The sequence below is a fragment of the Pristiophorus japonicus genome, chromosome 27 (genome assembly GCF_044704955.1).
Source record: "Pristiophorus japonicus isolate sPriJap1 chromosome 27, sPriJap1.hap1, whole genome shotgun sequence".
Classification (NCBI taxonomy): domain Eukaryota; kingdom Metazoa; phylum Chordata; class Chondrichthyes; family Pristiophoridae; genus Pristiophorus; species Pristiophorus japonicus.
Window position 1 is genome coordinate 5,086,306 of NC_092003.1, and position 24,687 is coordinate 5,110,992.

The window sequence follows — 24,687 nt, forward strand, 5'->3', positions numbered from 1 at the left end:
GTCATAAGAGTATTAAATACATAACAAAGACGCTGTATAAATGCTAGTTAATGTTGAAAAGACCCCTGGTTCTCAAGTCTCTCCTCATAATTGAAGTCTGTGCGGCTCAGAGTTATTCACTGGCTAAGCTGGGAGCTGCTGCAGTTTATCATTGTTGTGCTTCAGTCGGAAGTAGCAAAGCAGATGGTGAGGGGGAAACACTATTCCCATTCCCCTGTGCCCCACCCCCGTTTCAGGTACTTCTCCCTTTCATTACCGAATGGATTAAAGTGTTAGACGGGAGGCCGTTTCGAGGCTGCTGAGCGAGCCCCGTCTGTAATGAATTTTATGATTGACGATTTAGTGCGGAGAGCTCCTGGGACCTGTCCAGTGTTGCCGAGTGGCAGCAAACCAGTTTAAACTGGATTAACGTCGGCCGCCTCTTACACCTGAAGAAGAGCTTTCTCACTTGATCCATATTGATCAGCGGCTCTTTAATTGTCCCCGTGTCTGGGATATAAATTCCTGTCGTCTTTCGGCGAGTCTCACTTTCTCTCTACCTCAGACAGGCTTTAATGGAGCGAGGGGGAGGGTGGGTCGCGTAGCTGACCCACTTTTATTTTCCAGTGTATTTGATGCAAAAATATAACATTTTCACCTACCTCAGTGCAGGCCTGAACCATAAAGATTAGAAGGCACCCCAGGTTTGCTCCACAGTCTGCCTTGAGTTAGCCATTGAGGCAGGATAGCACAGAGGGTGTTTAGCATGCAGGTAGTCCTGCATGATAGCTTTGCTAAATAAAAGACAGACTTGGATTTATATAGCGCCTTTCATGACCACCGGACATCTCAAAGCGCTTTACAGCCAATGGAAGTATTTTTGGAGTGCAGTCACTGTTGTAATGTAAGAAATGCATCAGCCAATTTGAGCACAGCAAGCTCCCACAAACAGCAATGTGACAATGACCAGATCATTTGTTTTTTTGTTATGTTGATTGAGGGATAAATATTTGATATTTTTTCAGTTATGCTGCTGCACTTGCTTGTGTTTCATTTACCCAGGAGTGAGTTATAGACTGCAATCTAATCAAGGGGTTCGGGGGATTTATATATATAGAATACCCAGGAGTGAGTTATAGGCTGCAATCTAATCGAGGGGTTCGGGGGATTTATATATATAGAATACCCAGGAGTGAGTTAAAGGCTGGAATCTAATCGAGGGGTTTGGGGGGTTTATATATAGAATAACAGATGCCCGGGAGTGAGTTACAGGCTGGAATCTAATCGAGGGGTTCGGGGGATTTATATATATAGAATACCCAGGAGTGAGTTAAAGGCTGGAATCTAATCGAGGGGTTTGGGGGGTTTATATATAGAATAACAGATGTCCGGGAGTGAGTTACAGGCTGGAATCTAATCGAGGGGTTCGAAGGGTTTGAGGTGTTTATATATAGAATAACGGATACGTGGGAGTGAATTACAAGCTGGAATCTAATTGAGGGGTTCAGGGGGTTATATATACAATAACAGATACCCGGGAGTGAGTTACAGACTGGAATCTAATCGAGGGGTTCGGGGATTTATATATAGATTAACAGATACCCCGGAGTGAGGTACAGGCTGGAATCTAATCGTGGGGTTCGGGGAGTTTATATATAGAATAACAGATACCCGGGAGTGAGGTACAGGCTGGAATCTAATCGTGGGGTTCGGGGGGGTTTATATATAGAATAACAGATACCCGGGAGTGAGGTACAGGCTGGAATCTAATCGTGGGGTTCGGGGGGGTTTATATATAGAATACCCAGGAGTGAGTTATAGACTGTAATCTAATCAAGATAAACGATTATCTGAACCCTGAAGTGGGATCAATCTCTTTTCCTACATGCAGTGTTTCCGTATTTGATATTTTCTCAGTTATGCTGCTGCACTTGTTTGTGTTTTGTTTTCCTCATGGTGCTGTCATGGCTGACATTGATAGCCTGAGGGCCACTGGCGGTTTGAGGCGTAGTGACACAGGCAAGTAACAGAAGGGCTGTGATCAATACGAGTTTATTTCGTAACGATCGCAACTTACATTTGTGCAGATTCCCTCACGCAGGAGAACCTTTCACAGTGCTTAACACCGAGCAGCGAGGATGAGAGAAATTGAGATGGTGGGGTGGGTAGGTGTGTGGGGCAATAGAATCAAAAGCACAATCAGAGAGATATGTTTTTCAGGGGCTTCTGGAGGAGGAATGAAAAGTGATGAGATGGAATGACTGAAAGATTGGTCGCTGGTGGTGGATGTAGGGAAATTTGAAAGAAATATTGACCAGGTCACTGGGCTGACTTCCCTGCTCTTCTTCAAAATAGTGCCATGGGATCTTTTACGTCCACCCGAGAGAGGAGACGGGACCTTGGTTTAACGTCTCATCCGAAAGTCGACACCTCTGAGTGTGCAGCGCTCCCTCAGTACTGCCCCTCCGACAGTGCAGCACTCCCTCAGTACTGTCCCTCCGACAGTGCGGCACTCCCTCAGTACTGCCCCTACAACAGTGCGGTGCTCCCTCAGCACTGCACTGGGAGTGTGAGTCTAGATTTATATGCTCAAGTCCCTGGAGTGAGACTTGAACCCACAACCTTTTGACTCCAAGGCGAGAGCACTACCCACTGAGCCACAGCTGAAATGCTCGGTTTGCATGTCATTGTAAGGTGTGCCTGATCAATGTTCCCTTAGAGGTGCACAGTCCCTTTAACTGGTTATTCGGCTGTACAAATTTTCACCCTTGCGCGGTATCTTCCATTGATAAGCCGGTGAGCAGCCTGCGCGGGAACTCCAGACTGCTGCGCGCCCGCGCTGCTACGCGGGAACCTTGTGGCATGACCCCCTTCGCCCTGCATTGAACCGGGGTTGGTCTCCTGGCTCGATCAAGGAGTGAGGGATGTGCCGGGCCGTGAGGTTACAGGTTCGGCTGCTGCTACTAACGGCCTACAGCACCTCACGGATGCCCAGTTCTGAGCATCACATCCGTCCTCATTCTGTCCCACTTAGCACGTTGGAAATCCCGCACTGCACGATGGAAGATGTCCTCACGGTGATAAGTAGGTTGGCGAGGACGACACCAAGTAGATTCATTCCTCTTGTTGGTTAACCTACATGGCCCCAGTCTGGCAGTTATGTCTTTCAGGACTCAGCCAGCTTGGTCAGTAGTGCTAATCTAGCTGGTAGCCATTTCAATATGGAGGAGTACAGATTCATCAGTTTAGGGAAATGATAGGTGGTAATCAGCAGGAGGTTTCCTTGATCTTATTTGCATAAGAATATAAGAACTCGGAGCAGGAGTGGGCCATTTGGCCCCTCGAGCCTGCTCCGCCATTCAATAAGATCATGGCTGATCTACCTCAACTCCACATGTCTGCACTCTCCCCATATCCAAAAATCTATCGATCTCTGTCTTGAATATCCTTAACGACTGAGCTTCTGTGGTAGAGAATTCCAAAGATTCACAACCCTGAAATTTCTCCTCATCTCAGTCCGAAATGGCCAACCCTTTATTCTGAGACTCTGACCCCTGGTGCTAGACTCCCCAGCCCGGGGAAACAGCCTCCCTGCATCTGCCCTGACCTGAAGCCACGAGAAACCCAGGGCCATTCCCCACTGACTGTATATCACTGTGCCCCTGCCCACCCCAGCAATCTTTGGCGGATCTGTCCTACTAGTGGGACAGCACATACCCAGGGATGGTAATGAAGGACATTGGTTGATTGACAACTGTGGGTACCACCTATGTCAGGCTGCTGCTGGGACTGATCTGCAGGGCAATTCGCTCCCTGATGTTAGTGAGGAGGACGTTGCAGAGTCGACTGAGATTCCCATATTCTTATCCTGATCTGATGCCGAGGTCATTTTTTTTGTTGTTGTTCACGGGATGTAGGCGTCACCAGCAAGGCCGGCATTTATTGCCCATCCCTAATTGCCCTTGAGAAGGAAGTGATGAGCCACCATTTCAGAGTGCAGTTAAGAGTCAATCACATATCGGCCAGACCGGGTAAGGATGGCAGATTTTCTTTCTTAAAGGTCATAAGCGAACCAGATGGGTTTTACGACAATCCGGTAGTTCCATGCTCACCATTACCAATTTTTTTTAAAATTCCAGATTTATTTATTAACTGAGTTTAAATTCCCCAGCTGACGTGGTGGGATTTGGATCCACAGATGGATTATTAGTCCAGGCTTCAAGACTTAAGAGTCCAGTGACATAACCACTATGCTACTGTACCCGATAGGTCCGTCTGATTTTCTTCTTCTTATTGAACTATTGCTTGAAGGCTCATTTGAACTGTTCTTGAAAATCTCCCTTTTAAATGAAGGTTAAAGAATTCCAGGCCACCACTGCTTAATAAGGAAACGTTTTCACAAGAAGTTCATGGAAATCCTCGGCTGGCTTCGTATCCTGACCAGCTGGCCCTGTGTTGGCTCTGCTCTCTAACAGCCTGCCTTGGACTGGCTTTACACTGTCACAAGCTGGTCCCGGGGTTGACTCCGAACTCGAGCATGTGTCATGTTGGCCCCTTGAGATAATTTTTTGAGGAATTATGCTATCTGCAGAATAATTAAGATAGCTGATTTTCATTCTTGGCTGTACCAGCATGTCATACACATACAAGATTAAAGGTCTGTTCCACCACATCAACATGTCGCCCCCAGATTCCACAATCAGCACATAGTTCTAATAAACAGTCTGTACTGGGATCAAGCGGCCATTATCCCAGCGAAGAGGGTAGTCTGGTGGCCTTGGCACCATGCCGACATGTGCACCCAGTCTCCGAGCTCTAACCGAGCTGTTTCATCAGAATGCTTCACCTTGTTGTAACCACATATCAGGGGGGGAGGCAGGAGTCTTGGGCTTTGACTAAATAGAGACCCTATAGTTCATCACTCAAACATATAGGGGCCAAACTGGTCAAATATTTTGGATCAGTCTTTACGGTAGAGGACACAAACAATATCCCAACAGTGGACAGTCAAGGGGCTATAAGAGAGGAGGAACTTAACACAATCACAATTACTAAGGGGGTGGTACTCAGTAAGATAATGGGACTAAAGGCGGATAAATCCCCTGGACCTGATGGCTTGCATCCTAGGGTCTGAAGAGAAGTAGCGGCAGGGATTGTGGATGCATTGGTTGTAATTTACCAAAATTCCCTGGATTCTGGGGAGGTCCCAGCAGATTGGAAAACTGCAAATGTAACGCCCCTATTTAAAAAAGGAGACAGACAAAAAGCAGGAAACTATAGACCAGTTAGCCTACATCTGTGCTTGGGAAAATGTTGGAGTCCATTATTAAAGAAACAGTAGCAGGACATGTGGAAAAGCAAAATTTAGTCAGGCAGAGTCAGCATGGATTTATGAAGGGAAAGTCATGTCTGACAAATTTGCTGGAATTCTTTGAGGATGTAACGAACAGGGTGGATAAAGGGGAACCAGTGGATGTGGTGTATTTGGACTTCCAGAAGGCATTTGACAAGGTGCCACATAAAAGGTTACTGCACAAGATAAAAGTTCACGGGGTTGGGGGTAATATATTAGCATGGATAGAGGATTGGCTAACTAACAGAAATCAGAGAGTCAGGATAAATGGTTTATTCTTGGGTTGGCAATCAGTAACTAGTGGGGTGCCACAGGGATCAGTGCTGGGACCCCAACTATTTACAATCTATATTAATAACATGGAAGAAAGGACCGAATGTAACGTAGCCAAGTTTGCTGACGATGCAAAGATGGGAGGAAAAGCAATGTGCGAGGAGGACACAAAAAATCTGAAAAAGGACATAGACAGGCTAAGTGAGTGGGCAAGAATTTGGCAGATGGAGTATAATGTTGGAAAGTGTGAGGTCATGCACTTTGGCAGAAAAAAATCAAAGAGCAAGTTATTATTTAAATGGAGAAAGATTGCAAAGTGCTGCAGTACAGCGGGACCTGGGGGTACTTGTGCATGAAACACAAAAGGTTAGTGTTACATTCATAATAAAGTAATGTAACTGAGTACTGTAGACATGAGTAAATGTGACCTGAGCTCCTTTATTCAAACCCCAGAGTGTTGGTACAGCATGGGAGGCCTGCTTATATGTAGTGCTCCCAAGGGATGTTGGGATCCCTTGGGACTCCAACAGGTATGCCCTCTGGTGGTGGTATGATATAGGTTACTTAGGGTTGCATACATAACATCACTCCCTCCCAAAGTCAATAATACACTTATTTACAGGGTGAGATGATCTGGGGCTTTTCACTCCCTTGTCGATCGTCTCGGTACAAATGCACGTGTGGTTGAATTGGTTGGTTCTTCGCTGGGCTGCTGCGCAGTTGGCCTTGCTGGGCTGCTGGGGATGGTGAGTTCAGCTTTGTGATCGACCGTGATGTCGGTTGCCACTTGTGTGTGTGTGTGTGTGTGTTGGAGGGTCGAAGTTGGTGGTGTCCTCTTCAGGTTGCTCGTGGCTATCTGTGAATCGCAGTTTGGTTTGGTCCAAATGCTTTCTGCAAGTTAGTCCATTAGCAATTTTGACCTGAAACACCCTACTCCCTTCTTTGGCTATGACAGTGCCAGCAAGCCATTTGGGACCATGTCCATAGTTGAGTATAAATACAGGATCACTGACTTCAATATCGCGTGACAAATTTGCGCAATCATGGTGAGATGCTTTGTTGATGCCGCCTGCCCTCGACATGATCATGGAGATCAGGGTGGACAAGAGAGAGCCTTGTTTTGAGCGTCCTTTTCATGAGCAGCTCGGCTGGGGGAACCCCTGTGAGCGAGTAGGGTCTGGTGCGGTAGCTGAGCAGGTCTCGGGACAGGCAGGTCTGCAGGGAGCCTTCCGACACGAGTTTCAAGCTTTGCTTGATGGTTTGGACTGCCCGTTCTGCCTGGTCGTTGGATGCGGGCTTGAACGGAGCAGATCTGACGTCCTTGATCCCATTGCGTGTCATTTAAAATTGAGACGAGGAGGAATTTCTTCTCTCAGAGGGTTGTAAATCCGTGGAATTCGCTGCCTCAGAGAGCTGTGGAAACTGGGTCATTGAATAAATTTAAGACAGAAATAGACAGTTTCTTAAATGATAAGGGGATAAGGGGGCGGGCAGGGAAGTGGAGCCGAGTCCATGATCAGATCAGCCATGATCGTATTAAATAGCGGAGCAGGCTCGAGGGGCCGTATGGCCTACTCCTGCTCCTATTTGTTATGTTCTTATGAACTTGATGAAGCCTAAAAGGCCACCGATGGCCGCCGAGAGACCGGGCGGCACTTTGGACAGTTAATTGATGAAAAATAATGTAAAAGTTGGGCCGGCGGCAAACGAGCGACGTACACCTCGTGCCGCCGAGGATGGAGCCGGGCCCACGGAGGGTCGAAGACGTTCAAATAAAAATGATTGGAAAAAGAAATTACCCGGAAGACGTTCAGGGAAACCCATAAAGGTAAGTTCCTGTGAAAACAAATGTATTAAAAAGTTCACTAACTTTTTTTTCCAGTTTTTTTAAACTTACCTTGGGGGTTAGACCAGCCTCCTCGCGACGGTCCTTCTCTTGTTGGCACAGACTCCCGCCCGCACCATCCTGGCAGCCCGGTGAGCAGGTTCCCGCTGGATCTTCCCTCCCGCCCGCTCCACACCAAATGGAAAGTGGCACAGGGCGCAACCCGGAGAGGAATGTCAGCGGATCTTGGCGGCAGTGGGCGGTACGGCCATCAATTTCGGCCCCATACTCCTGGCATTTGGAATGCACTGTCCAGTTCTGGTCTCCATAGTCAAAAAAGGACATAGCGGCACTGCAGAAAGTGCAAAAATGATTTACAAGGATGATGCCAGAACTGAGAGGTTAGAACTACCAGGAAAAAAAAGACTTGCATTTATATAGCGTCTCAGGACCACCGAGCGTCTCAAAATGCTTTACAGCCAATGAAGTACTTTTGGAGTGTAGTCACTGTTGAAATGTGGGAAACGCGGCAGCCAATTTTCGCACAGCAAGCTCCCACAGACAGCAGTGTGATAATGACCAGATGATCTGTTTTTGTTATGTTGATTGTGGGATAAATATTGGCTCCAGGACACCGGGGATAACTCCTTTGCTCTTCTTCAAAATAGTGCCATGGGATTTTTTACGTCCACCTGAGAGAGCAGATGGGGCCTCGGTTTAACGTCTCATCCGAAAGACGACAGCTCCAACAATGTGGCGCTCCCTCAGTACTGCCCTTCCGACAGTGCGGTGCTCCCTCAGTACTGTCCCTCCGACAGTGCAACACTCCCTCAGTACTGCCCTTCTGACAGGCGCTCCCTCAGTACCGCCCCACTGACAGTGTGGCGCTCCCTCAGTACTGCCCTTCTGACAGTGCAGCACTCCCTCAGTACTGTCCCTCCAATAATGCAGCGCTGCCTCAGCACTGCACTGGAGCATTAGCCTAAATTTTTGTGCTCAAGTCCCTGGAGTGGGACTTGAACCCCGAACCTTCTGACTCAGAAGGGAATGGAAAATTAGCCAGGGTTCCTGCTCCTGACCCTGATCCCTGGCCTATGACACCTGCTGGAAAGTCATGGTCAGGTAAAGGTGAGATCAGATTCTTCACGACAGCCTCCCTGGTTGAATAGCCTGCCAACACACCCTGCCCAGGCTCACACGTGGAGAATGGTTTACTTGGCTGGAGCACTGGAGGACTACCACAGGCTGTGGCACTGTACCCCAACAGGAGGCAGCGTCTTCAGGAGAGGAGAAAGCCCCAGGAGAAAAACACTGGCAGAAAGAAATGAATTCTTCATTGGCCACCTGTTCCTATTAGATGTGTTAATGGAAGTGTCTCTCTCGCTATCAACATGCTGCCTGCTCCCAGGGAGCAGCTGCAGTCTGACAGATTCATGATTTGTGGTTCTTTGTCTGGCTCCAGCCTTTCTAAATTTGTTTCCTATCTTCTGCACAAACACCTTCCCAGGTTACAATTTACCCACATGTACTTTCTGATAAAAATCAGTGTGCTTAGAAATAGACTTATAGAGTAGCGGAGTGAATATTGGCAGACCAGTGCACTGTGCCATGAAAGCAAGGGGCAGAGTGGCACTACCGTTTGCCCGTGTGGTGCGCAGAATCTTGTTGTCAGAAGGGTGGCGTGCAGCGCCCAGTGATACCTTAATTCAGGATCATGACCAACAACGCTACCCGGAGCAGTAGTTCATGGGGTTGATTCCTGAGATGAAGGGGTTGTCTTCTGTACTCATTGGAGTTTAGAAGAATGAGAGGTGATCTTATTGAAATATACAAGATTCTGAGGGTGCTCGACAGGGTAGATGTAGAGAGGATGTTTCCCCTCGTGGGGGAATCTAGAACTAGGTGGCATACTCTCAGAATAAGGGGTCGCCCATTTAAAACGGAAATGAGGAATTTCTTTTCTCAGAGGGTTGTAAATCTGTGAAATTCTCAACTCCAGAGAGTTGTGGAGGCTGGGTCATTGAATATATTTAAAGATGGAGATAGACAGATATTTGAACGATAAGGGAGTGAAGGGTTATGGGGAGCGGACAGGGAAGTGGAGTTGAAGCCAAGACCAAGACCAGATCAGCCATGATCTTATTGAATGGCGGAGCAGGCTCGAGGGGCCGTATGGCCGACTGTTGCTCCTATTTCTTATGTTCTAATGTCACAGGTTTGTCCCCCTACCCGCTCCTCCCATGAACCCTGATCTGAATCCTCCTCCCCACACACATACCCTGGGCATTATACGCACCGCTTGGTATCGTGCTGAGACCATATGGCAGCTGTGCAATGAGTGCCAGCTCATTTACATATTCACCAGGGATCTCACCGCCTTATCATCACTTTAAATTAAATGCCGGTAGTTAGCAAAGCACACCAGCTCATTTCAGCAGCAGTTGACATCGAGCGCTCTTGGCTGCCAGGTATCGAGAGTTGTGCGATTTCCATTCGCTGGCGGTTGTACCTTGATAAGTTGTTGCTCGCAGCTCTGGCACAGTTCTCCTCCACCACTAACACTGGACGGGGATAAAGGCGGCCTGCTCAACTCCTCCGATCGTTTCAGCCCCGATTCCGTGGCCTCCAACAAACCCAATAATTCAGCACACCGCGAGGAAAACAGTGAGAGCCGTGTTTTTAGGTCGCCAGTGTAATGTATGCACCTGCCAGTATGCTCGCAGGTTTGTAGAGCTGTTGCATTGTGATTGGCTTAGTCAGTCACGTGATGTTCATAAGATTCAATAAACCCCGGCCAGTTGGGTCTAGGTCATCCACGATAAGGTATGCAGTTGTGAGCCCAGTGGATGAACTTGTAATGTGTCGTGTGATTGTTACACCTTTGCTAATAAACCAACTAGTTCTTAATAGCAATGTGTTGCTATGAATTCTTAAGCAAAGAACCCATGAAGCAAATACATTACAACCCCCATTTCTACAGCACTTTTCACAACCTGAGGACGTCTCCATCCGTTTTACAGCCAGTGAAGTACTTTTTGAAGTGTTGCAGTAAGTTGATCCACAAGGCCATCGGAGAGCTCTTGTAAACTGTTCTGAGATCATTGGTTGGATGCAGGTTGTACCCAAACCTGCCCTTCCTAGACCCAACTGACCAGGGTTTTATTGAATCTTGTGAACGTCATGTGACTGGCTAAGCCACTCGCAATGCAACAGCTCCACAACTATTTAAATCAAGTGCCTGGAACAGCTCCACAATTATTTTTGTGAATCTATAAATCAAGTGCCCCCTTGTTAACAGCACTAAAACCGGCAAATTAAACTTTAATGATCACATTAAAATTTGGGGTGATGATGCAGTCCAGTCCCTCCGGCGGCCACCTCTCGCGGAAGGCCGCAAGCGTACCGATGGACACCGATGGCTCCATCTCCAGGGACACCCTGGCTCGGATGTAACCGCGGAAGAGAGGCAAGCATTCGGGCTGAACGATCCCCTCGACCTCCCGCTACCTGGACCAGTTAATGGTCCCCTTGGCCAGGCCCAAGAGCAGTCCTACGAGGAGGCCTTCCGACCTGCCCGCTCCCCTCCGCACTGGGTGGCAACAGCTCTACAAACCTGTGAGCATACTCACAGGTGCTTATGTTACAGAAGAGATTTCAAATTGATTGGTGGATTAATTTGGGTCGACAACTCTGGTCGGACGTATTCCTGGAGGTTTCATCACATGTCTTCGCGCCTCATACTGTGCCCTTCCCTCCACTTCGGTCAGATAGCCTTCTTTCCCATCTCCAATATTTTTATCAGTAATAAACGAAAGTGTTCAAAGGAAACTACAAGGCTCGCACAATTTATATTAACGCCCCTCTGAATTTTCTGTTGGAGAGTCCTGGTGATGAATCTTCAATTCCTGGAGATTCCAGGGCAATCCCGGAGGGGTTGGCGACCATAATCTCGGCTATTCCCCGGAGGCAAGTTGAAACGTGGGATTGAATGATGACCAGGAACACCTCACCTGCTGGGAATAGCGTGTGGCACAGGGGGTGGATGTAAAGCACATGAGAAATTACATTTCAACACGGGACTGTAATGTGTTTGCTTCATGAGTTCTTGCTTAATGAAATTAATAGCGACACATTGCTGTTAAGAACTAGTTGGTTTATTAACAAAGGTTTAACAGTCGCACTACACATTACCAGTTCATCCACTAGGCTCACAACCGCATACCTCATCGCGGATGAATTAGACCCAACTGGTTGGGGTTGAGTCTTGTGAAAAACATGTGACTGGCTAAGCCAATCGCAATGCAACAGCTCTAAAACTATTTTGTTGTGAACAATTAAATCATTAAAACAAGTGCCCCCTAGCAACAGCTCTACAACTATTTTGCAGGAAACAATTAAATCAAGTGGCCCATGATTAAAGTGTGGGGGGGTCACACCAAACACTTTCAAACAAGTGCCCCCTTGTTTTTTTGGGGGGGCGCGGGGGGTGGTTTTGAGGTCACTAAAACACAAATTATACAAGTGCCCCCTGGCTAAAAAGAGGAAGGGCACTAAAACCGGCACAATAAACAAATTAAACTTTAGACAAAACATCAATTTAAAATTTGGTTGCCGGGGATGATGATGCACTCCAGTCCCTCCGGCGCCCACCTCTCGCGGAATGCCGCGAGCGTACCGGTGAACACCGGGTGCTCCATCTCCAGGGACACCCTGGCTCGGATGTAAGCATGGAAGAGAGGCAGGCAATTGGCTGAACGACCGCCCGCTGCCTGGACCGGCTGATGGCCCCCCTTGACCATGCCCAGGAGCAGTCCTACGAGGAGGCCTTCCAACCTGCCTGCTCCCTTCCGCACAGGGTTCCCAAAGATTAGGAGCGTGGGACTGAAGTGCAGCCAGAATTTGAGGAGCAGCCCCTTCAAACCTGTGAGCATGCTCACAGGTGCATACATTACAGGGGACCCAAAACAGGCTTGCGAGCAAATTAAGAAGGCAACAATGTTCCTTTAAAAGTACAGAGTGAATCAGTAAGTAACACAAGTTGATGGGCTGTTTTTTTTTATTGCAGGCTTTTCCCTGTATCTCAACTGGAGTTTATGGTAAGTTATGAAATCGTTTTATTAATTCTTCAATTTTAATGTCCGGTAAATTATAAAGCTATTTTAAAGTGTTTGTCACAGTCAGATGTGGGAATTACTGCAGGAGGAAAGCGTCAACTCCTGAAAAAGGTGCTGCTGTTTCTTAACATAGGAGCAGGAGGAGGCTCTTCAGACCCTCGAGCCTGCTCAGCCTTCAATTAGATCATGGCTGATCTGTATCTTAACTCCATCTACCCGCCTTGGAGCCGTAACCCTTGATACCCTTTCACAACAAAAATCTATCAATTTCAGTTTTGAAATTTCCAATTGACCCCCGGCCTCAGCAGCTTTTTGGGGGAGAGAGTTCCAGATTCCCACTCCCCTTCCTGACATCACCCCTTAACGGCCTGGCTTTAATTTTAACGTTATGCCCACTTGTTCTGGGCTTCCCCCCACTAGTGTGTCTTTGACACGGACACTCCCTGCCAAGCAGCACCTTGAGACTCCAACCCCAGTCTCTGTGTTACTGACTACACAATAAATGGTAGGACATTGAGAAGTGTAGAGGAACAAAGGGGTCTTGGAGTACATGTCCACAGATTCCCAAAGGTAGCAGGACAGGTGGTTAAGAAGGCTTCTGAAATACTTGCCTTCATTAGCTGAGGCATACAATACAAGAGCAGGGTTATGCTTGAACTGTATAAAACACTAGTTAGGCCACATAGAAACATAGAAAATAGGTGCAGGAGCAGGCCATTTGGTCCTTCGATTCAATAAGATCATGGCTGATCATTCACCTCAGTACCCCTTTCCTGCTTTCTCTCCATACCCCTTGATCCCTTGAGCCATCAGGGCCATATCTAACTTCCTCTTGGAATATATCCAACAAACTGGCATCAACAACTCTCTGCAGTAGAGAATTCCAGAGGTTAACAACTCTCTGAGTGAAGAAGTTTCTCCTCATCTCGGTCCTAAATGGCTCACCCCTTATCCTTAGACTGTGACCCCTGGTTCTGGACTTCCCCAACATCGGGAACATTCTTCCTATATCTAACCTGGCCAGTCCCGTCAGAATTTTATATGTTTCTATGAGATCCCCTCTCATCCTTTTAAACTCCAGTGAATACAGGCCCAGTCGATCCAGTCTCTCCTCATATGTCAGTCCTGCCATCCCGGGAATCAGTCTGGTGAACCTTCGCTGCACTCCCTCAATAGCAAGAACGTCCTTCCTCAGATTAGGAGACCAAAACTGAACACAATATTCCAGGTGAGGCCTCACCAAGGCATTGTACAACTGCATTAAGACCTCCCTGCTCCTATAATCAAATCTCCTAGCTATGAAGGCTAACATGCCATTTGCCTTCTTCACCACCTGCTGTACCTGCATGCCAACTTTCAATGACTGATGTACCATGGCACCCAGGTCTCATTGCACCTCCCCTTTTCGTAATCTGCCACCATTCAGATAATATTCTGCCTTCATGTTTTTGCCACCAAAGTGGATAACCTCACATTTATCCACATTATACTGCATCTGCCATGCATTTGCCCACTCACCTAACCTGTCCAAGTCACCCTGCAGCCTCTTAGCATCCTCCTCACAGCTCACACCACCACCCAGTTTAGTGTCATCTGCAAACTTGGAGATATTACACTCAATTCCTTCATCTAAATCGTTAATGTATATTGTAAAGAGCTGGGGTCCCAGCACTGAGCCCTGCGGCACCCCACTAGTCACTACCTGCCATTCTGAGAAGAACCTGTTTATTCCTACTCTCTGTTTCCTGTCTGCCAACCAGTTCTCTATCCACATCAATACATTACCCCAATACCATGTGCTTTAATTTTGCATATTTATCTCTTGTGTGGGACCTTGTCAAAAGCCTTTTGAAAGTCCAAATACATCACATCCACTGGTTCTCCCTTGTCCACTCTACTAGTTACATCCTCAAAAAATTCTCGAAGATTTGTCAAGCATGATTTCCCTTTCATAAATTCATGCTGACTTGGACCGATCCTGTCACTGTTTTCCAAATGCGCTGTTATTTCATCTTTCATAATTGATTGCAACATTTTCCCTCCTACTGATGTCAGGCTAACCGGTCTATAATTCCATGTTTTCTCTCTCCCTCCTTTTTAAAAAAAGTGGGGTTACATTAGCTACCCTGCAATCCATAGGAACTGATCCAGAGTCGATAGACTGTTGGAAAATGATTACCAATGAATCCACTATTTCTAGGGCCACTTTCTTAAGTACTCTGGGATGCAGACTATTAGGCCCTGGGGATTTATCGGCCTTCAATCCCATCAATTTCCCTAACACAATTTCCTGACTAATAAGGATTTCCTTCAGTTCCTCCTTCTCTCTAGACCCTCGGTCCCCTAATATTTCCAGAAGGTTAAATGTATCTTCCTTCGTGAAGACAGAACCAAAGTATTTATTCAATTGGTCTGCCATTTCTTTGTTCCCCATTATAAATTCACCTGATTCTGACTGCAAGGGACCTACGTTTGTCTTCACTAATCTTTTTCTCTTCACATATCTATAGAAGCTCTTGCAGTCAGTTTTTATGTTCCCAGCAAGCTTCCTCTCATACCCCATTTTCCCCCTCCTAATTAAACCCTTTGTCTTCCTCTGCTGAATTCTAAATTTCTCCCAGTCCTAAGGTTTGCTGCTTTTTCTGGCCAATTTATATGCCTCTTCCTTGGATTTAACACTGTCCCTAATTTCCCTTGTTAGCCACGGTTGAGCCACCTTCCCCATTTTGTTTTTACTCCAGACAGGGCTGGAGTATTGTGTGCATTTCTGGTCACCGCATTACACGAAAGATGTGACTGCTCTAGAGAGGGTGCAGAGAAGATTTATGAGGATGTTGACAATTTTATCCATGAGGAAAGATTGGATAGGTTGGGGTTGTTTTCTTTGGAACAGAGGAGGCTGAGGGGAGACCTTAGTGAGATGTATAAAATTATGAGGGGCCGACCTATTTCCTTTGGCAGAGGGGTCAACAACCAGGGGACATAGATTTAAAGTAATTGGGGGGAGATTTGAAATACCCCACCTCTTATATGCCGCAACCTTCTGTTGTCTTTGCCAGTTTTGAGAGCGCTGAAGATTGGTACAGGATGATTTGTCCCATGGATACTACATAGAAACATAGAAAATAGGTGCAGGAGTAGGCCATTCGGCCCTTCTAACCTGCACCGCCATTCAATGAGTTCATGGCTGAACATGCAACTTCAGTACCCCCTTCCTGCTTTCTCGCCATACCTCTTGATCCCCCTAGAAGTAAGGACTTCATCTAATTCCCTCTTGAATATATTTAGTGAATTGGCCTCAACAACTTTCTGTGGTAGAGAATTCCACAGGTTCACCACTCTCTGGGTGAAGAAGTTTCTCCTCATCTCGGTCCTAAATGGCTTACCCCTTATCCTTAGACTGTGACCCCTGGTTCTGGACTTCCCCAACATCGGGAACATTCTTCCTGCATCTAACCTGTCTAAACCCGTCAGAATTTTAAACGTTTCTATGAGGTCCCCTCTCATTCTTCTGAACTCCAGTGAATACGAGCCCAGTTGATCCAGTCTTTCTTGATAGGTCAGTCCCACCATCCCGGGAATCAGTCTGGTGAACCTTCGCTGCACTCCCTCAATAGCAAGAATGTCCTTCCTCAAGTTAGGAGACCAAAACTAAACACAATACTCCAGGTGTTGCCTCACCAAGGCCCTGTACAACTAGCAACATATCCCTGCCCCTGTACTCAAATCCCCTCGCTATGAAGGCCAACATGCCATTTGCTTTCTTAACCGCCTGCTGTACCTGCATGCCAACCTTCAGTGACTGATATACCATGACACCCAGGCCTCGTTGCACTGTGACTTACATTACATTCTCTCTCCCATAATGTCATGAGTAATATAATTTGTATCACCCGAATATCTCACCTTCTACCATCTTGTTAATGTTTCTCTCTATTTTAAAAATGTTTACAAATCCAGCTATCTATCAAATGCATATATGTCCTATTTAGTTCACATTAAGATTCAGGTCTTACCTTGGTGCTCTTCCTTCAGTGTGTCATTTGTTTAACTTATTTCCTTTTGGTACAAGCAAAGGCGTTTACTACCTTGGTGATGTACTCCAACATAACCCCTTCTCTGCATATTTAAGGATGTGTGATTCAATTGTAGCACTCTCATCTCTGAGTCAGAAGGTTGTGGGTTCAAGACCCACTCCAGAGACATGAGCACAAAAATCTAGATTGACACTCCAGTACAGTACTGAGGGAGCGCCGCACTGTCGGAGGGGCAGTACTGAGGGAGTGCCGCACTGTCGGAGGGGCAGTACTGAGGGTGCGCCGCACGTCGGAGGGGTAGTACTGAGGGAGTGCCGCACTGTCAGAGAGACAGTACCGAGGGAGTGCCGCACTGTCGGAGGGGCAGTACTGAGGGAGCGCCACACTGTCGGAGGGGCAGTACTGAGGGAGCTGTCGGATGTGCCATCTTTCGGATGAGACGTTAAAGTGGAGCCCTGTCTCTCGGGTGGACGTAAAAGATCCCACAGCACTGTTTGAAGAAGAGCAGGGGAGTTCTCCCTGGTGTCCTGACCAATGTTTATCCTTCGACCAACATCACTAAAACAGATTATCTGGTCATTATCACATTGTGGGAGCTTGCTGTGCGCTTGCTGCATTACAACAGTGACTACAATTCAAAAAGTATTTGATTTGCTGTAATGATGTCCTGAGTTCATCAAAGGCACTATATAAATACTAGTCTTTGTACTCTTTCCATGCCCTCCACAGCTAGATGCATTACAGTACTAATCAGAGCTTACAGTGCTCAGTCACTGAAACGTAATTTTCTAACTTGCTTTTCTGAACTGCGTTGAACATGGTTGAACATTTCACTGCAGGATTGGCAACATTTGGGAAATTTATATTTGTTAAATGCTTCATTAGCTACTTGAGAAGTGGAAAAGCATTGTCAGCACAGATACATCATGATTGGCAGATATTTGTTTGCTCCCACTCACAGCTAAAAGCTCGTCAGAATCACATATTTCAATATTTTATCGTGGTGTAGTGTGATTCTTGGAGAGGAGGGGGGAAATGAAGTTCTCTCTCACCTTATTCATGAAAAGAAACTCATGTCTGAGTAACTGTGTCTCTCGGGCAAACTCTTCCCCCACCCCTCCCCTCATCCGTGCCTTTGTTACCTCTAGACTTGACTACTCCAACGCACTCCTGGCTGGCCTCCCACATTCTACACTACATCAACTTGGGGTCATCCAAAACTCGGCTGACCGTGTCCTAACTGGCACCAAGTCCCGCTCACCCATCACCCCTTGTGCTTTCTGACCTATATTGGCTCCGGTTAAGCAACGCCTCGATGTAAAAATTCTCATCCTTGTTTACAAATCCCTCCATGGCTTTGCACCTCCCTATCTCTGTAATCTCCTTCAGCTTCACAACCCCCACGAGATGTTTGCGCTCCTCTAATTCTGCCCTCTTGAACATCCCTCATTATAACTGCTCAACCATCGGTGGCCGTGCCTTCAGCTGCCTGGGCCCTAACCTCTGGAACTCCCTCCATAAACCTCTCCGCCTCTACCTCTCTTTCCTCCTTTAAGACTTTACTTAAAACATACCTCTTTAACCAAGCTTTTGGTCATCTGCGCTAATTTCTACTTACGTGGCTCAATGTCAAATTTATCTGTTTTTTCTTATAACAGTGCTGTGAGATGTTTTACTACGTTAAAGGCGCTTTATAAATAAAAGCTGTTATTTTGTCTAGAGTTTCGAAGGCTGAGAGGTGATCTCATTGAAACACACACAATTCTTACAGGGACTTGACAGGGTAGATGCAGGGAAGGTGTTTCCCCCGGACTGGAGAGTCTAGAACCAGGGGTCACACAGTCTCAGGATAAGGGCTCGGCCATTTAGGACTGAGATGAGGAGGAATTTCTTCACTCAGAGAGTGGTAAATCTTTGGAATTCTCTGCCCCAGAGGGCCATGGAGGCTCCGTCATTGTGTATATTCAAGGCAGAGATCGATAGATTTTTGAATATTAAGGGAATCAAGGGATATGGAGATAGTGTAGGAAAGTGTAGTTGAGGTAGCCATGACTCCTGGTTCTAGACTCCCCAGCCCGGGGGAAACATCCTCCCTGCATCTACCCTGTCAAGCCCTGTATGCATTTCATTCTTTTAAACTCTAGAGAATAAAGGCCTCGTCTACTCAATCTCTCAATCACAACAAAACATTTTAATTAAATGTTTTTTTAAATTAAATTTTCTTTGAAAACCTTTGTTTACCAGTTATTAAAATATTGGCATTGGGGGGAGAAAAGGCTGAAGAGTCTGTCGCTGGTGCAGGAAGGCCAGGATGGACATGTCAGGCGACCAATGGCGGGACTGTGGGGGCGGGACTGTGGGGTTGGAGGCAGGAGGTCACGTGGTGACACTCCAGGAATACGCCAATCCTGAATCGTTGACCCCTTTGGGTTACTCCCTCCCAGTTCTTCATTATTCTCTGGTTAGCAGTTCACTCCCAGATCTGCATTATTTTGTGTGTAATTCATTCCTGGGCCTCTCTTACTTTCTAAATAAGTGACTCCTTGCTATCCATTCTGTGTCGGAATCAGCAATTCGCAGAAACCCCTAGTGAGATAAAATTTTTGATTAGCATTTTAAGTGCCAGTTCCTGTCATATTTCCAATATTCGGCTGTTTCATGAATATGGATACTTTGTGTTTTGCCACCTTGCAGTGTTTCTGTACATTGATAATTTTGAACAAGAAAGAATAAAGCAGTTTAGCTCATAATGGGCCTGATAAATGAATTGAAATGGAAATAAGTGGGGCCAGTGTTTTAATCTGCAGTGACTGACAGCCATGAGCAGCAAACAAAACAGGCAGTTCCCGATCTCATTAGCATCTCTTCTTTGTCTTGTTTACAATTGAAGAAACTTCTCTTCAATGCTTCACAGCGAGGATATTTTCACTTGATGTCTCTGTTAGACTCATTGTTCCAAAGCTTGGGCGGTGCAGCGTCTGTTTTTTTCAGACGCTAAGCGGCCCCTATGTCCCCAAAATGGAAGTTAGGAGAGGCGCGCACACACTTCCAAAATGGCGGATAGGAGATGCGCGCACACTTCCAAAATGGTGGGTAGGAGAGGCGGGTGCACTTCCAGAATGGTTGCTTCCCAATTTCCAGACCAGATTCTTAAAGAGTATGGGCGGGAAATTGAATAGATTAGCGGCACCTGTTAGCGCTGGCGAAGGGCGCGACTGGGACGCTAAAGGTTGTCGCCCGGGCGCAGCAACGTTAGCGCCGCTCGACAACTTGGATCGGGTTTTAGCGGCGGCACTAATACTGAGTGCCAGGGAATGTTGTGCCAGTGTGCAGCGCCCCGGCAGCGCCGCGTGAGCCAACTTGAATGTCAGCGCCTGGCTTACCGTTTGGTGCTAATCATACCAGAAAAAGCTGTCCTGGGGCGCCACTGAAAGGGGTGAGTGTATCAGGTAAGTTTTAAAGATTTTATTGAACTTTATGTGCATCGATTCTATTATTTGGCATTCCTGACGTGTTAATTATTTGAATTGTAATGTTTTTTAAGTTTTCATTTTTTTACAGCTAATCTTCTCTTTGAGTGCTGGGATGCCGGTACGTTAGCGCCAGAACCTCAGTAGCGCAACCGGTTTAGCGGCCTAAGCGAAGCATGGAATGCTTCCCTTCACGCTACACTCGTCCCTTAGGGCGCTAAAAATCAAAAGCACTACCTCCAGCGCTAAATATTGCCCAGTGCTAAAATTAGCGCTCAGGCGATGTTAGCACCTCAAAAGAGTCGTTAAGCAATTTTTTTCCCCAATGTACTTACAGCAAGGAGTGTTGGTGAGGCCTGTAGTATATCGGAGAGTGGGAGCTGTGGTATATTAGGAGAGTGAGGGATGTGGTATATTAAGAGAGTGAGGGATGTGGTATGTTAAGAGAGTGAGGAATGTGGTATATTCGGAGAGTGAGGGATGTGGTATGACTGAGTGAGTTTGTGTAGCTTATTGAGAGTGAGAAGTGAGGTATATTAGAGAATGGGCTTCAGTAGATTCAGAGCATGGAGTATGTTGTATAAAAGAGTGAGGAATTACACCTACTCGAGATTCAGAGGTGTGGTATATCAGAGAGTGAAGGGTGTCATACATCAGTGTGCATAATCAGAGAGTGAGGAATGTTACAGTAAGGGATAGAAACATAGAAAATAGGTGCAGGAGTAGGCCATTCGGCCCTTCTAGCCTGCACCGCCATTCAATGAGTTCATGACTGAACATGCAACTTCAGTACCCCATTCCGGCTTTCTCGCCATACCCCTTGATCCCCCGAGTAGTAAGGACTTCATCTAACTCCCTTTTGAATATATTTAGTGAATTGGCCTCAACTACTTTCTGTGGTAGAGAATTCCACAGGTTCACCACTCTCTGGATGAAGAAGTTTCTCCTCATCTCGGTCCTAAATGGCTTACCCCTTATCCTTAGACTGTGACCCCTGGTTCTGGACTTCCCCAACATTGAGAACATTCTTCCTGCATCCAACCTGTCTAAACCCGTCAGAATTTTAAACGTTTCTATGAGGTGCCCTCTCATTCTTCTGAACTCCAGTGAACACAAGCCCAGTTGATCCAGTCTTTCTTAATAGGTCAGTCCCACCATCCCGGGAATCAGTCTGGTGAATCTTCGCTGCACTCCCTCAGTAGCAAGAATGTCCTTCCTCAAGTTAGGAGACCAAAACTGTACATACTACTCCAGGTGTGGCCTCACCAAGACCCTGTACAACTGTAGCAACACCTCCTTGCCCCTGTACTCAAATCCCCTCGCTATGAAGGCCAACATGCCATTTGCTTTCTTAACCGCCTGCTGTACCTGCATGCCAACCTTCAATGACTGATGTACAATGACACCCAGGTCTCGTTGCACCTCTCTTTTTCCTAATCTGTCACCATTCAGATAATAGTCTGTCTCTCTGTTTTTACCACCAAAGTGGATAACCTCATATTTATCCACATTATATTTCATCTGCCATGCATTTGCCCACTCACCAAACCTATCCAAGTCACTCTGCAGCCTCATAGCATCCTCCTCGCAGCTCACACTGCCAACAACTTAGTGTCATCCGCAAATTTGGAGATACTACATTTGATCCCCTCGTCTAAATCATTAATGTACAGTGTAAACAGCTGAGGCCCCAGCACAGAACCCTGCGGTGCCCCACTAGTCACTGCCTGCCATTCTGAAAAGTACCCATTTACTCCTACTCTTTGCTTCCTGTCTGACAACTAGTTCTCAATCCATGTCAGCACACTACCCCCAATCCCATGTGCTTTAACTTTGCACATTAATCTCTTGTGTGGGACCTTGTCGAAAGCCTTCTGAAAGTCCAAATATACCACATCAACTGGTTCCCCCTTGTCCACTCTACTGGAAACATCCTCAAAAAATTCTAGAAGATTTGTCAAGCATGATTTCCCTTTCACAAATCCATGCTGACTTGGACCTATTATGTCACCTCTTTCCAAATGCGCTGCTATGACATCCTTAATCATTGATTCCATCATTTTACCCACTACTGAGGTCAGGCTGACCGGTCTATAATTCCCTGTTTTCTCTCTCCCTCCTTTTTTAAAAAGTGGGGTTACATTGGCTACCCTCCACTCCATAGGAACTGATCCAGAGTCAATGGAATGTTGGAAAATGACTATCAATGCATCCGCTATTTCCAAGGCCACCTCCTTAAGTACTCTGGGATGCAGTCCATCAGGCCCTGGGGATTTATCGGCCTTCAATCCCATCAATTTCCCCAACACAATTTCCCGACTAATAACGATTTCCCTCAGTTCCTCCTCCTTACTAGACCCTCTGACCCCTTTTATATCCAGAAGGTTGTTTGTGTCCTCCTTAGTGAATACCGAACCAAAGTACTTGTTCAATTGGTCTGCCATTTCTTTGTTCCCCGTTATGACTTCCCCTGATTCTGACTGCAGGGGACCTACGTTTGTCTTTACTAACCTTTTTCTCTTTACATATCTATAGAAACTTTTGCAATCCGTCTTAATGTTCCCTGCAAGCTTCTTCTCGTACTCCATTTTCCCTGCCCTAATCAAACCCTTTGTCCTCCTCTGCTGAGTTCTAAATTTCTCCCAGTCCCCAGGGTCGCTGCTATTTCTGGCCAATTTGTATGCCACTTCCTTGGCTTGAATACTATCCCTGATTCCCCTTGATAGCCACGGTTGAGCCACCTTCCCTTTTTTATTTTTACGCCAGACAGGGATGTACAATTGTTGTAGTTCATCCATGCGGTCTCTAAATGTCTGCCATTGCCCATCCACAGTCAACCCCTTAAGTATCATTCGCCAATCAATCCTAGCCAATTCACGCCTCATATCTTCAAAGTTACCCTTCTTTAAGTTCTGGACCACGGTCTCTGAATTAACTGTTTCATTCTCCATCCTAATGCAGAATTCCACCATATTATGGTCACTCTTCCCCAAGGGGCCTCGTACAACGAGATTGCTAATTAATCCTCTCTCATTACACAACACCCAGTCTAAGATGGCCTCCCCCCTAGTTGGTTCCTCGACATATTGGTCTAGAAAACCATCCCTTATGCACTCCAGGAAATCCTCCTCTACCGTATTGCTTCCAGTTTGGCTAGCCCAATCTATGTGCATATTAAAGTCACCCATTATAACTGCTGCACCTTTATTGCATGCACCCCTAATTTCCTGTTTGATGCCCTCCCCAACATCACTACGACTGTTTGAAGGTCTGTACACAACTCCCACTAACGTTTTTTGTCCTTTGGTGTTCTGTAGCTCAACCCATATAGATTCCACATCATCCAAGCTAATGTCCTGCCTAACTATTGCATTAATCTCCTCTTTAACCAGCAATGCTACCCCACCTCCTTTTCCTTTTATTCTATCCTTCCTGAATGTTGAATACCCCTGGATGTTGAGTTCCCAGCCCTGATCACCCTGGAGCCACGTCTCCGTAATCCCGATCACATCATATTTGTTAACATCTATTTGCACAGTTAATTCATCCACCTTATTACGGATACTCTTTGCATTAAGACACAAAGTCTTCAGGCTTGTTTTTTTAACACCCTTCGTCCTTTTAGAATTTTGCTGTACAGTGACCCTTTTTGTTCTTTGCCTTGGGTTTCTCTGCCCTCCACTTTTCCTCATCTCCTTTCTGTCTTTTGCTTTTGTCTCCTTTTTGTTTCCCTCTGTCTCCCTGCATTGGTTCCCATCCCCCTGCCACATTAGTTTAACTCCTCCCCAACAGCACCAGCAAACACTCCCCCTAGGACATTGGTTCTGGTCCTGCCCAGGTGCAGACCGCCTGGTTTGTACTGGTCCCACCTCCCCCAGAACCGGTTCCAATGCCCCAGGAATTTGAATCCCTCCCTGCTGCACCACTGCTCAAGCCACGTATTCATCTGCGCTATGCTGCGATTCCTATTCTGACTAGCACGTGGCACTGGTAACAATCCCGAGATTACTACTTTTGAGATCCTACTTTTTAATTTAGCTCCTAGCTCCTTTACTTATTTTTGTAGGACCTCATCCCTTTTTTTACCTATGTCGTTGGTACCAATGTGCACCACGACAACTGGCTGTTCTCCCTCCCTTTTTTGAATGTCCTCCACCCGCTCCAGACATCCTTGACCCTTGCAACAGGGAGGCAACATACCATCCTGGAGTCTCGGTTGCGGCCGCAGAAACGCCTATCTATTCCCCTCACCATTGAATCCCCTATCACTATCGCTCTCCCACTCTTTTTGCTGCCCTCCTGTGCAACAGAGCCACCCACGGTGCCATGAACTTGGCTGCTGCTGCCCTCCCCTGATGAGTCATCCCCCTCAACAGTACTCAAAACGGTGTATCTGTTTTGCAGGGGGATGACCGCAGGGGACCCCTGCACTACCTTCCTTGCACTGCTCTTCTTGCTGGTCTTCCATTCCCTATCTGGCTGTGGACCCTTCACCTGCGATAAGACCAACTCGCTACACGTGCTACTCACGTCATTCTCAGCATCGTGGATGCTCCAGAGTGAATCCACCCTCAGCTCCAACTCCGCAACGCGGTCCGTCAGGAGCTGGAGGCGGATACACTTCCCGCAGATGTAG

The 24,687-nt window shown here is 46.7% G+C and overlaps 1 protein-coding gene across 1 annotated transcript in view; it reads left to right on the forward strand.

Moving 5' to 3' along the window:
- LOC139239429 (ADP-ribose glycohydrolase MACROD1-like) overlaps positions 1-24,687 on the forward strand; it is a 1,029,639-nt gene that overhangs the window by 948,450 nt on the left and 56,502 nt on the right. Inside the window, exon 7 of the mRNA XM_070868158.1 lies at positions 12,496-12,526. Coding sequence (XP_070724259.1) covers positions 12,496-12,526 — 31 coding nt within the window. The remainder of the gene's footprint in view (positions 1-12,495; positions 12,527-24,687) is intronic.